The sequence below is a fragment of the Bos indicus x Bos taurus genome, chromosome 28, assembly GCF_003369695.1.
Source record: "Bos indicus x Bos taurus breed Angus x Brahman F1 hybrid chromosome 28, Bos_hybrid_MaternalHap_v2.0, whole genome shotgun sequence".
NCBI classification, from domain to species: domain Eukaryota; kingdom Metazoa; phylum Chordata; class Mammalia; order Artiodactyla; family Bovidae; genus Bos; species Bos indicus x Bos taurus.
Genome location: NC_040103.1, coordinates 39,227,207 through 39,239,722, shown reverse-complemented (window position 1 = coordinate 39,239,722; position 12,516 = coordinate 39,227,207). Strand labels below are relative to the sequence as shown.

At 54.0% G+C, this 12,516-nt stretch overlaps 1 protein-coding gene across 2 annotated transcripts; it reads right to left on the bottom strand.

The window, feature by feature from the left end:
- Window positions 1-1,415: 1,415 nt before the first annotated feature.
- Window positions 1,416-12,142, bottom strand: RGR (retinal G protein coupled receptor). 2 transcript variants are annotated; one of them, XM_027530827.1, is made up of 7 exons: window positions 12,014-12,142; window positions 10,199-10,355; window positions 9,059-9,180; window positions 7,420-7,573; window positions 5,458-5,575; window positions 2,546-2,659; window positions 1,416-2,066 (listed from the first exon to the last, which is right to left on the bottom strand). In XM_027530827.1, exons 1-7 carry the CDS (start codon window positions 12,090-12,092, stop codon window positions 1,935-1,937), a joined length of 876 nt encoding a protein of 291 aa, XP_027386628.1. In that variant the 5' UTR covers window positions 12,093-12,142; the 3' UTR covers window positions 1,416-1,934. The 2 variants fall into 2 exon arrangements, with proteins under 2 accessions (XP_027386628.1, XP_027386629.1); XM_027530828.1 differs by having other exon boundaries at window positions 9,942-10,305; window positions 12,014-12,130.
- Between the last annotated feature and the right edge of the window lie 374 nt (window positions 12,143-12,516).

The window sequence follows — 12,516 nt, the reverse complement described above, 5'->3', positions numbered from 1 at the left end:
CCCAGCCCATGAGTGAGATGCAGGGGTGTGGGTGGGCTTGGGGCTTCTGAGTTGATAGTTTCAGGGGGGGCTCTGGTCATTCCCCACCAGGTGCTGACAGTCCCTCGCATCTCTGGCCGACCCAGCTCAGCGTGGAGATGCCCCAAGCCCACCATCCCAGCTCTGGACAGTTACAACTTGGGGATATAGGGCTCAAGGTAACGCCTTCCTTGGCCATGCCCAGTCAACCTAACTTCCCCCCCTCCTCTCTGAGCACAGGCAGGGGTGTGATCTGCTTAGGGACATGGGCTACTCCTGCTGGAGTCTTCAGCCCCCCTTACCTTCCAGCCCTTCTCTCGTGGACTCTGGGGCACATCTCCCCTCTCTTCTCACTGTGGCCCCTCGTCCCTCCTTAGAGACTTTGTGCTTCTAAGACCCACAGGCTGTGGGGGCAGTGTCAGCATCTCTGGGCCCCAGAACCCATTGCTTTGCTGCGTTTTCAGTGTGTGTACGAGCCTGGATCAAGCCCCAGGGTTTCCCCACCCTGGCCCCACTCCGGGGCCAAGGCAAGAACCCTGTGTGGGTGCTGGAGTGAGGCCAAGTGATATCTTGTCTTCACGGTGCCTGGAAACAGTGCTGCGCGAAGACTTGGTCCTGTCCTCACCCCACGAGGTTCTGCAAAATGACTGAACCAGCCTCTGTTTTGTGCAGACTTCTGGTCTTGTGTTTCTGTGGCCTGATTTTCTACATCTGCAAAGCCAAGAGGCAGACCCTGGTCTGCGGGGTTCTCAGATGCTCTTCTCATGCCCTTCCCCCACCCCCACCCCAGGGACTCAGCACCTCCTTCCCTCAGCTCCACGGGACTCGCTCTCAGACTTCCTGCCTAGGTGGTGCCTGGGTCAGCTGCCCCTCCATCGTCAGACCTTCTGCAGCGCCCTCAGCCGTCCTCCACCCATCTCCATTTCCCCCTAGAACCAGGCCTGGGTGCCATCGAGGCCCGTGCACCTCGATGCCTTGTCCCTGAGGGGCCGATCCCATGGGAGGTACAGAGGTGTGTCCAGGAGTGGGCCCCAGCACGAGTGTCTCAGACTCAGATGCCACGGGCTCCGGAGGGAGCACACGAGCTGCAGCTGGCGGGCGAGCACATGCCCTGGGCGGAGGGCAGAGCCACTCTGTGCCCCAAACCGTCACCATGGAGCCTCCTCCAGGCTGGCGGGGCCTCACCTCCAGGTGCCTGAAGTTCTAAACAAATTGTCCTAATTTTTTTAATGTTGGCAACTAAGCAACGTGCAGCCAGCTGTCTTAACTGGAGGGTGGTGACGGCGACTCTTCATGAGCACTTCATACGTGCCTGGTAAGGTGCTAGGCCCTTCTGCATGGTCAAGTCACAATTTCTGTCGTCATGCCTCACAAATTGGAAACACACGCCCAAGAAGTGGAAGTCACCTGTACGAGATCACGATTTAATAAGAGGTGTTTGAACACTGGCAGCCTGGGCTGAGCTCCCACAACCAGACCTGGGGCTCTCACCCTTTCTATGTAGGTCTCTGAATCCTAAGAGCTGTACTAATGAGCAGCAGCTTCTATGTGTATATGAATATATGCTACCAAGTTCAAGCTTCACGACAGACCCAAAGTCCGTATTAACATCCTTACGTTAGGGGCCAGGAAGCAGAGTCAGAGAGTGTGACTTTTCCAAGGTCTCTCAGCCTCTATGTGGAGAGCTATGGCCAACACAGGTCCGTGTGGCTCCAGAGTCCGGGCTCATTCCATGTAGTCTGGTTTTTCTCTGAATCCCCTGTGTCCAGCCTTGGACCAGGCTCAAAGGGCCATCGGGGATGAAGGGTGAGTGTTTGGAGCTTGGCTCCTGAGGCTGCTGGACAGGATTCCCCAGGCAGGGGCTCAGTCCAGGAAGGCCAGGGTGGGCCTGGGTCTGGGAAGCCCCCCAGAGAGGCTCACTGCTCTCGGCTGTGCTCTCTCCTCTGTGGCGAGAGGCATTGCCAGATTCCCCTGTGCACCATCTCGCTGCCCAGGGCATAGTTCATGGCGTTGACTGTGGGTACTGCCTTGGCAATGAGAGCGGGCACCTGTTGTGACGGAGAAATCCAGGAAAGAAGTTTCAGAGCCGCTGCTCCTCTCCCTGGTCCCAGTGGGTGACCACCATCCCCCCCCCCAACCCAACGTTCCCCCCACCCCGCCCTGCCTCAGCTGCCAAGCATCTGCCCTTGGCTTGACTCCACAGCCGCTAAGCCTTCTCTGACTAGTGGCCGGATGGTGCGTGGAATCTTGCTCCTCCCCAGACACCACTCTCAGTCCCTGGACCCAGAGTGCGTGCATCACCATCTGGCTGGCTGTCCCTGTCATCTCACGTGAGGCCTGGGCAATGTCAAGCAGTGGCCCCACGTGACCAGGGGGACAAGCAAATACCCGGTGAGTTACGAGCGTTCAGAGGAAAAGAGGAAGAGCAAGCCTATCATGGAGGCTATAAAGCCAGAGAGAGAGAGATGGGGAGAAACAGGGGTGCACAGATGGGGAGAGGGCACTGGAGTGCTGGAGGTGTCTGTACCATCTGCAGCTTGGGGGAGATGGAGGTTGCATCCGCGATGGTGGCATACAGATACAGGAGAGCGTAGGGGCCCCAGCCGAGCAGCAGCGTCCTGGCTGGCAGGACGGTGTTCACCTGCGGAGACATGGGTGAAGGAGGGTGGCATCACAGTTGGTGGGAATGTAAGCTTATACAGCCACTATGGAGAACAGGATGAAGATTTCTTTAAAAACTAGGGATAAAACCACCATGTGACCCACAATTCCACACCAGGGCACAAACCCCAAGGAAACTACAATTCTAAGAGACACATGTACCCCAGTGTTCGCTGAAGCACTATTTACAATTGCCAGGACACGGAAGCAACCTAGATGCTTAATGACAGATGAATGGATTAAGAAGTTGTGGTACATATATACAATGAAATATTACTCAGCCATAAAAAGGAGTGGATTTGAGTCAGTTCCAGTGAAGTAGATAAAGCCTGTTATGCAGAGTTAAGTAAGTCAGAAAAAAAACAAATAACCTATATTAATGCATATATGTGGAGTCTAGAAAAATGGTACCAATGAATCGATGTGCGGGGCAGAAATAGACATGCAGACATAGGGAACAGCCTTGTGGGCGCAGCAGGGGAAGGAAAGGGTGGGAAGAGTGGAGAGAGTAGCATTGAAACATACACAGTGCCATATGTACAACATAACTTGCAGGGGCGGGGGTTGCTATATAACACAGGGAGCTCAACCTGGAGCTCTGGGACAACTTAGAGGGGTGTGATGGGGTAGGGTGTGGGAGGGAGGTTCAAGAGGTGGGGACATGTGTATACTTATGGCTGATTCACGTTGTATGGCAGAAACCACACAACACTGTAAAGCAATTATCCTCTAATTTTTTTTTTTTTTAAAGGAGGGCAGCATTGGCAGCCCTATGAGGTCCCAGGACGAGCTTGGCAGGGCTGTGGGAAGGTGCTGAGCCTGTGGAGGAAACTGGGACCGGCTGAATCTCTCTTCTGTTTAAGATGCTTGACCCTAGGCCTCTCATGCAAGCTTTCTTGATCTCAGTGACCTTGTCCAAAAAGTGGCCTGATAATGCCTGACTTGCCTGGAGGCAGCGACTGGAGTACAGGATTCGCTTCCTTCTCCGTCTGTTCTCTAAGAAACCCGGGGCTGCGTGAGTGTAGCTGTGTGTATAAAGGTCCCCAGGCTGAGCTGCCCTCACAACTCTGTCCCAGAACTACCTTGCAACCAGCTCCTGCATTCACTGGCGGCTCAACCTGTCCTGGGGTCAAAGCGGCCGCTTTCCACCCTGTGAGAGACTCAACCAACCAGGCAGCGGGCGACGTGGTACCACAAGTGGCCACAGGAGGGCGCACGATTTCCGTACTATTTTCAGAATGGAATTTGCAAAATTAGGATTCGCCACATACACTCAGCGGAGAAGGCAATGGCACCCCACTCCAGTACTCTTGCCTGGAAAATCCCATGGATGGAGGAGCCTGGTAGGCTGTAATCCATGGGGTCGCTCGCTAAGAGTCGGACACGACTGAGCGACTTCCCTTTGACTTTTCACTTTCATGCACTGGAGAAGGAAATGGCAACCCACTCCAGTGTTCTTGCCTGGAGAATCCCAGGGACGGGGGAGCCTGGTGGGCTGCCGTCTATGGGGTCACACAGAGTTGGACACGACTGAAGCGACTTAGCAGCAGCACATACACTCAGGTTAAAATTATGACGCTAAAAATCAGTGCCTATTCTCTAACCGACCATGTCGCCCTTTAACAAAGGTAACTTAAACTCGCATCTGAGGTCCCTGGGACAGTGCGTGGCGACCCCTGCTGATGCTAGTGAGACGGATGGTTTAAAGTCAACTGGGAAAAATGAGAAAATCCGTGTGACAGCCTTGTCTGCTGGCCCATTGAACCTCCAATGAATGTGGCGGCTTTGAGCACCCAGGCAGGGGTAGGAGCGGGCGCCTCCTGGAGGCAGGCAACCGTGGAGGCGGTGATGAACAGGAAAACACCCGGACAGACTTCGCCCTCCTTCTGTGACCAGGAAACCCTGGGTCCACAGCTACAATTAACTGGTACAGCGTTTCTCCAATTCACAAGGGGAAAAAATGTGGCAGATGAAGTGTTTCAACAAAGAGGGTGCTTCTTTCATGCACTAGGATTGCCCACTTGAGTGATAGAGCCCCAGACCTGGGTTTGATCCAATGCTGCTGCTACCAATGGCGCCGCTTTTGACCAGTTGCTTAGCTAATAACCCCTTTCAGTCTCAATTTTCTAATCTGTGACATAGGGACAATAAAGCCTTCCTTCCTCAGAGCGTGGGTGCAAAATTGAAATGATATAATGCACATAAAGTTGCATTAGTACCTGAGCTTTTTTAGCTTGTTTTCGTTTTTTGTATCTTTAGAGCTATGACTCATCTGCTAGAGACTGTTCAGGTAATTAAAAAAAAAAAAGTCCGGTAAGAGGATATTAATGCAGAAATTGAGCACTGGCCAGGAGGGCTTATTTTGAATCATTGTTTCTCTTGGACAAATGTGCGTGCAGGTGTGATTTTACTCTGTGGTAACAGTCTGTGCCTGCAGTTAGATGAAACATCCTGAAGCCATTTAAAATGCACGGGGTTTTGTGCCAATCTTCGTATCCTCGGGAAGAAGCAAGGGTAACAGGAAGGGTGACGTCCTCCGGCCACCCTGCCTCTCAGTATTATGGGGTCTGGGTAAACCTGGGCAGCTCTGCTTCTTCCTCCCACGTCTTGGCGATCTCCAGCAACGGGAGGGGAGGGTGTGTTTCTGCCCTCACACCCCATGCTCTGCATACAAAGCTAGATTTCTCTCCTGATCATTGAAAACACAGAGAACCCCTGATTGCAATCGCATTGTTCATGCTCCCTGGTGTTTCTCCTCCTCTCGGAGCTGATCCTTACCGGGGGACGGCTGGTCTTCCCGAGTTTCTGCTCCATGAGCCGATAGGACACGACTGTGATGAAGAGGGGCAGGAGGAAGTTGAAAAAGGCCATGGTGAAAAGGAAGCTGGTGAAGTTTCTGCAGGCAGAGGGGATGGAGAAGTCAAGAATTGCCTCTCAGAGATGATCAGTTGCCCAAGAAGGCCCATCAGACTCGGGCTAGACAGTCAGATGCAGGGAACTCCTCCCATCAGGTGAGTATTCAGACTATGGGTGCTCCCGGGTCCCAGCTGAACTCTCCTGGGAACCAGGAGCTATGAGGTCCTCCTAGAATCTGCCTTTAGGCCAAGGAGCTGGGACAAAGAATAGTCCGGCTTCGATTTGCTGCTGGGCAGTTCAGGGAAGCTCAGCCCTTGTCTCTGTATGTGCCCCAAACACGGAGAACGGGACCATTTGTTTGGGAAATGTGTTTAGCAAATGGAGATGTCAGTTGACCAGGAGGATCATTCACAGGAAGGTCCTGTGGATGAGACTGCACACTGTATCAGTGGAGAAACCACTGAAGGGACCAGAGAAGAACCAGGAGTCCCAGGGAGTGGTCATGGGGAGGCACAGGGCTGACCAGGAGCAGGTGGGAGTCACAGGCAGGCAGACTGACATTCTGTGCAGCAGAGACCACATCTGGCTGCTGTCCACTAAGGAGGGGTGGGAGAGAGGGCTGCCAGAGGAGCTGGACACCAGCGGGGGAGATACCTGCAGGGAACTCCCTGGAGGACATTAGACCAGCCCCTGCGTTCTCCAGTGGGTTTGACCTGAGAAGCCTGTCATCAAGGCAGGTGCATTAGGAATAAACATGAGTAGGAACTTCCCTGGCAGTTCACTGCGTAAGAAGCCACCTTACAATGCAGGGGATGTGGGTTCAATTCCTGATCCAGGCACTAAGATCGCACATGCCATGGGGCAACTAAGCCTGTGTGCCACAATGAAAGATCCTGTTGCAACTAAAACACGACACAGCCAAATAAATAAATGAGTGAACATGAATAAACATGTCAAGCAGATGAATGCGGTGTGCCTGCCTCTAGCAGAAGCAAGGTCGGGGCTGGAGCCATGTGGTCCCTCCCCGAGGCAGCCCCTAGAGGGAGCCCTGGACTCCCCAGAGCCCAGTGGGCCTGGCGGTAATGGAGGAGTGCTTCCTAATGGGGGCGCCACCACGCATTTACTGCTGTCTCTCCAGGGCCTGGCCCACAGCAAATGCTCAGAGAGTCCAGAGAACTGTTCTCAGCGCCAAAGAGGTCCCTCCCAGTGCAAAGATCTTAACATTCTTTGACACTACAGAACCAAGGATATGGCTCCCTGTAGGAGTCAATAAATCAGAGCTGGGATCCGACTGTGCTGAAGGTGGCAAAGGGGTCATGGGGCTCCGTGACTGTTATGACCAACACAGGAGATCAGCATTGTTATAACCAACGCAGCTCCCTGGACAGGACCCCTTCTGGGGCCCACCTCTGCACCCCAACTTGCGTAACATTCCCATCCCTTGGCCAGTCTTCAGAATGGGCTTTCCTTAGTCCCGCTGTCAACTTGTACATGGGGATCATGGCTAAGGAGCTGAGACTGTCTGGCAGATGTTGGCACATCCCCATTTGGGTTTTCAGCTGACACTTTTGTCCTACAGGCTCAAAGCCCAGATTCCCATGGAAAGAAGCCTCGAAGCTGCTGCCCACACCTCACCTGTCCCCCCTGGAATAGTCCAGAGTGCCTCAAAGCCCAGATTCCCATGGAAAGAAGCCTGGAAGCTGCTGCCCACACCTCACCTGTCCCCCCTGGAATAGTCCAGAGTGCATCAAAGCCCAGATTCCCATGGAAAGAAGCCTGGAAGCTGCTGCCCACACCTCACCTGTCCCCCCTGGAATAGTCCAGAGTGCATCAAAGCCCAGATTCCCATGGAAAGAAGCCTCGAAGCTGCTGCCCACACCTCACCTGTCCCCCCTGGAATAGTCCAGAGTGCAGCAGGTCCCCAGCGGCTCATAGTCATAGTGGCCCCAGCCCAGGAGGGGCAGTGCTGCCCAGAAGGCAGAAGACAGCCATACGAAGAACACCAGGGAGACGGCCGTGTTCCAATCCAGTCGGCTGCCTGCGTGGGACACAGGAGGAGGATGGTGGAGGGGAGGCGGTAGCTTGGCAGAGTGAAAACACAATGGGCTTGGTGGTCACGCGGAATGTCCTTAAATGCTGGTGCTGATGCTTAACAGAGCAGTGCCTCAGGCAAGTTAAGTTTCTCTGAGGCTCAGTTTTCTTCTTCATAAACTGGGAATGATAATCCTTGCCTCTGACAATTGTTATGAAGAATAAAAGAGACAATGGATGTGGAAGTCTCCTAGAGACACTCTGTACCATCTTCTTTAGAGAAGAGAGGGAAAGAGGGAGAGAAAGAGGGAGATGGCAGAGAGACAGGTGTGCGTGCAGGTGTGAGTGATGATCTGCGGGAAGTGTGGGGACAGGGCTGGGCTAGAAGCAGTGGAAGAGGAGCTCCAAGGTCAGGGGAGGCAGGTAGGAGTCAGCATTAGCGGAGAACAAAGGCGCTTGTGTTTTTGGCCCTGGACAGAAGCATGTGACACTGTGGAGGGCAGTGAGCCGAGTGTCCACGGGGCAGATCTGCAGTTCCAGAGGACTGATGCTCATGGCTCAAGGCCATGTTAGCTGTGAACCTGAGTAACCTCTGTGCCGGGGAATTAGGACTCAGAGCCCAGGGGACAAATGGGAGGCTCCCTCTGAGGCATCCAGGCCACCACAATCCCAGCTTGGTTCCTGTAGCCCTGTGACTCAGGGCAATCTACTTGACTTCTCTGAACCTGTGTTTCCCAGTCTGCAAGCTGGGGGTTTGAGTGAGGGGTGACTGAGCCACAGCCCCCAAAGAATGCTTGTTTCTGCCATGGTGAGTGAGATTCTACATGGTCTATGGGTGAATGTGTTTCTTACCTTTATGTGTATTAAAATTATGACATTAACTTTGTGATTTCACAGATACTTTTTAGAGTGAGACTAAAGCAGTTGTTTAAATTTTAAAAAATGAGTCACTTAAGAAAAGCATCAGGTAAATAACAGAGCAGGTGGTACACTTATATGTCTAATCATGAAGAGGGAATCTGACAATACAGCTTGGGAAGTCTTGAACTAGACTCCTTTTCATGAAGCCTTTGCATGGCAGAGGTTCCATGGAAGTATGAGGTGCAAAGGCACACGCCCAGTCTGTCTCACACACACCACCTCTCTGCTGCCTCCCAACAGTGCCTGTCTTCAAGCGCAATTTCTGTATCCAGAATCCTATTTGAGTTTCCAAATAAAAGTGTGACGTTGGTTACAAAACTCATCCGTGCAGAGGAGGAGACCAAGGTTCACAGAGGACCCCTGACTTGCCTGAGGCCACAGTGAGGGGCACAGGGAACCTTCCAGCAGGTGCCTCAACATCTCTCCTGCGCTCTCCCGCCCTCCTCCCTTTCTTGGGGGCCCACACGCCACACTCAGGCACATTTACACCCACCTGCACTTCCCTGAACTGGGAAATGCAGAGCAGACCTTCGCTCTGCCCACCCTCAGTACGGGGAGCCCAGAGACCTACGGGTGCAGAAGTGGTGATAGCGCCCCCAGGCGACGGCTGCGCTGCTGCAGATGCTGGCCAGTGCCGTGACAAAGCCCTGGAAGCCGTGAGCCTGGCAGCCTTCCGAGCCGTAGGGCCAGCGCCTGTGGGAGACACGGGGTGCCCGTGACCCCTCCCCCTCGCCCCGTCCCCCTCCCTCACCCGCTTGTCAGCAGCTTGGAGGGCACCTTCGGCTCCTTAGAAAAGGGCGTTAGTATCTGTTTTGCTATGAGGAAACTGAGGCCTTAGGGATCGAGCCGCTGGCGTGAAGGGGCACCTTGGTTGGATCAAAGAGTCTCCCTGGTAATCGGGTGCCTATGTCACAGGAAATGGAGCAGCATGATGCACCGAGAGTTCGCGCCTGAGGCTCAGAGAGGAAAGGTACGGAGCCAGTGTCACAAAGCACAGGAAGGCAAAGTCAGAGGGTAGACCCCAGGCCTCCCAGCTTCCGGCCCCACAGGTCAGGCAGGGCGGAAGCTTCAGTTGCCCGTCCCCCACCCTGGGAAGGAGCAGAGGACAACAGCGCAAGGAATCCTCACTGATTCAGACCCTACACTCAGCCCTGAGCCTTCGTACACAGAGGCAGGGCGAGGGCGGGGGGGCTCTAGCTTCCACAGGAATGATCCATCTGCTTAAGAAAACAATCCTATAAACACCTTCTTAGACCGCATTGGAAGACCCCGGTCACGTAAGGTCTTACACACTTGTCAAAAGCCTGTTTGCTTTCACAAATACTTATCTAAGGCTTCCTAGGTGCCAAGCATTGTTTTAAATTATTTACAAATAATATTTCCAACAACCGTATGAGTTGGGTAATAATACATAATTTACAGAGAAATAGAAATAACAAAGTCAGGATTCCAACCTAGGCAGCCTGGTTGCAGGGCCCAGGCTCTTAGTCCCCACAGTCAGCCAGCTCTGATGGTCAGGTCCAAGGAACGCCTGTATTCCAGAAATCAGCTGTGGTTCTGCAGGCATGGTCTGGAATTCCGATTTACTCTGGTTTGGTCTGCCTGCCCTCTCCCCTATAGCTTTCTACAGGTAGGAAGCATGTCTCTGGCCTGCTTCCCAGTGCCCTGAGGTCAGGCCCCAGAGCCCAGGGACTAGGGTGGGGGCAGGTACCGGAGGAGGCTGGACGTGGCTGCAACGAGGGCGTTCAGGCTGATTCCACTGTCGGCCAGCGCCAAGCTCAACACCAGCAGGTGGCTGGGGGTCCGCAGCTCTGGGGTCTTGCAGAAAGAGAGGATGGTCAGGATGTTTAGGCTGAGACCAGAAAGAGCTGAAAAGAAGGGGAGAGCTGGCACCGGAGCTGCGAGGCCCTCCTGGGGTCAGAATGAGGGCCCACGGAATGGATAGGCCCTCTACAACCCCCCACCCCCTCACACTTAGCAGCCATCTCCCTGCAGCTCATCAAGTGCCTATGAGGCAGGCTGGCCCTCAGATACTGAAAGCCATGAAATGTACACCCTGCCCTCTACCAATGCACAGTCTGATAGAGAGATAGACGAGGAAGAAAATCAGCCAAGTGCAGCACGGTCTGTGCCAGCGCGATCCCCGTTATGGACAGCCACTGCGCACCTATCACGCGCCCGGCTGAGCACTTTACACGGATCCTCCCACTCAGTCTTCACCTGGACACCGTCCTCCCGACTTGCCACGGAGACGCCAAGGCTCAGAGGTGTTGGCCTAAGTACACCACTAGTAAGGGGCAGGGCTGGGACTTGAACTCAGCTTTTTCAAATTTCACAATGCCCTTTCCAAGGGCTCTGGAACAATGTTAGGGAGAAGCTCAGAAAGGAGGGGGCGATAGAACTGGGAGCTTCCGGGACGCCAGGCAGGGGCGCCCAGTGGCAGACAGAGCCAGCCGTGAGTCTCAGCTTTGTCACTCATTGACGGCCCCTTTAGGCTCCTGAATCTCAGCTTCTCCCACGTGAAGTGAGAGATTGGGGAGGATCCTGCCTTCAAACCGTGAGCATTCACAAGGAGGACAGGGTGTGGAAGAGCATTCTAGAAAGAGGGACCAGCACGTGCAAAAACATAAAGCTGTAAACTTTCAAGGCACGTTTGAGGACCTAGAGGGATGCTAGACTGCAGGGTTCCCAGAGGAGAGGAAAGGGGGTTGAGGCCGCCACCGATGGGGTCCAGGGCCTCAGGGCCAGCCTGGTGGTGGCTGCTCCCTCCCCACTGTCAATTCTCAAATGTGTTGATTTTGTCTCTGAACCTGCTTTGAACAAAGGCTACATCCCCCTCTGCCCTAGACTTGGGCTCACCCAACTCTAGGGTCTATTGGTCCAGCCCTGGCCTCAGTGAGCATCTTAGGGATTTTGGGTTGCAGCTCGCATCTCATGGACCCAGGTTGCCCTTAGGGCAGAAGTGCTTAGGGCTGAGGGCAAGAAGATGGTGAAAGCAATGTGGGGCTGCAAGGGAGTGAATGAACTTGAATATTGGGTTTGTCTAGGTGGGCACTTTATACCTTGATCACATCTAGCCTTCACCACCACCCATTTGGAATGTCAGGGAGCTGAGGGTCAGAGAGCTTAGGTGTCTTGGTTTCAGTGACTCAGACAGCAAGTGTCAGAGCTGACTGTCTTCACAGCCTACCAGGGGCCTGATCTTACATGAGATTCTAAGCAGGATTTCCAGGGAGTGGATTCAACTTTCTCCTGACAGCAGGGACATGAAAAGGCCTGGTTCTTGGTCATGCCCTGGGCAGACATCCCCTTCTCAAAATTCCTCCCTCCCTGTCCCACGCCCGGCTTCTCTCTCTTGGCTCCCAGGCTGCAAGCTGCAGCCCTCAGGTACAGCCATCAGAAGACCCTATGGGTTTAAGCACAGAGGAGTATGGTTTGGGAACGTCTCCTTGCCAGCTTTGCAGCTGTGACCTGCATTCTGGGGGCCTGCTGAGTTCCGCTCCACCCCAGATCCTGCCTGGCTCACCTTCCACCAGCAGCACCGTCCCCACGGCCAGCACCTCCAGCTCCCCGAAGCCAGTGGGCAGGGTCCCAGACTCTGCCATTCTCTCTGCCTTTCTCCCAGCTGACCCAGCTCTTCTCTGGCTGCCTCAGCCCAGGCTCCTCCATTATAAAGGGCCATTCCACGTGCTGGCACATGCAGGGTATTACGCTAGACATTGGGTTCTTTTTTTGCTGCCCCCTCGCCCTCCAAATCATCTTCTTGGCCCAGACAGAAGGAACCCATTCATCAGCTAGACAGTGTAGCCTTTGTGAAGCCAGCACGGAGTCTGGCCTCATTCATTTCAGCTCCATCGGATTAAGGACCCAGAATCCAAATGGTGTATAGCCGAAAGCTGAATTAGAAAAGAGTTGCATAACGAGGGCCAGGATGAGGAGCAGAAGCGGGGATCTGAGCTGCAGCCAAGCCTGAGAACGGGTCAGGAGCCAGGCTCTTCCGTGTTCTGAGGTGCTGACAAGCTGAGCACC

Bases quoted from the DNA above. Each gene is read 5' to 3' on its own strand.
- RGR (XM_027530827.1), bottom strand. From the start codon at position 12,092: ATGGCAGAGTCTGGGACCCTGCCCACTGGCTTCGGGGAGCTGGAGGTG. The intron at 9,181-10,198 runs GTACCTGCCCCC...TGTCTCCCACAG, and splicing joins GCCACGTCCAGCCTCCTCCG to GCGCTGGCCCTACGGCTCGG. The intron at 2,660-5,457 runs GTAAGGATCAGC...ATGTCTCCGCAG, and splicing joins GGAAGACCAGCCGTCCCCCG to GTGAACACCGTCCTGCCAGC.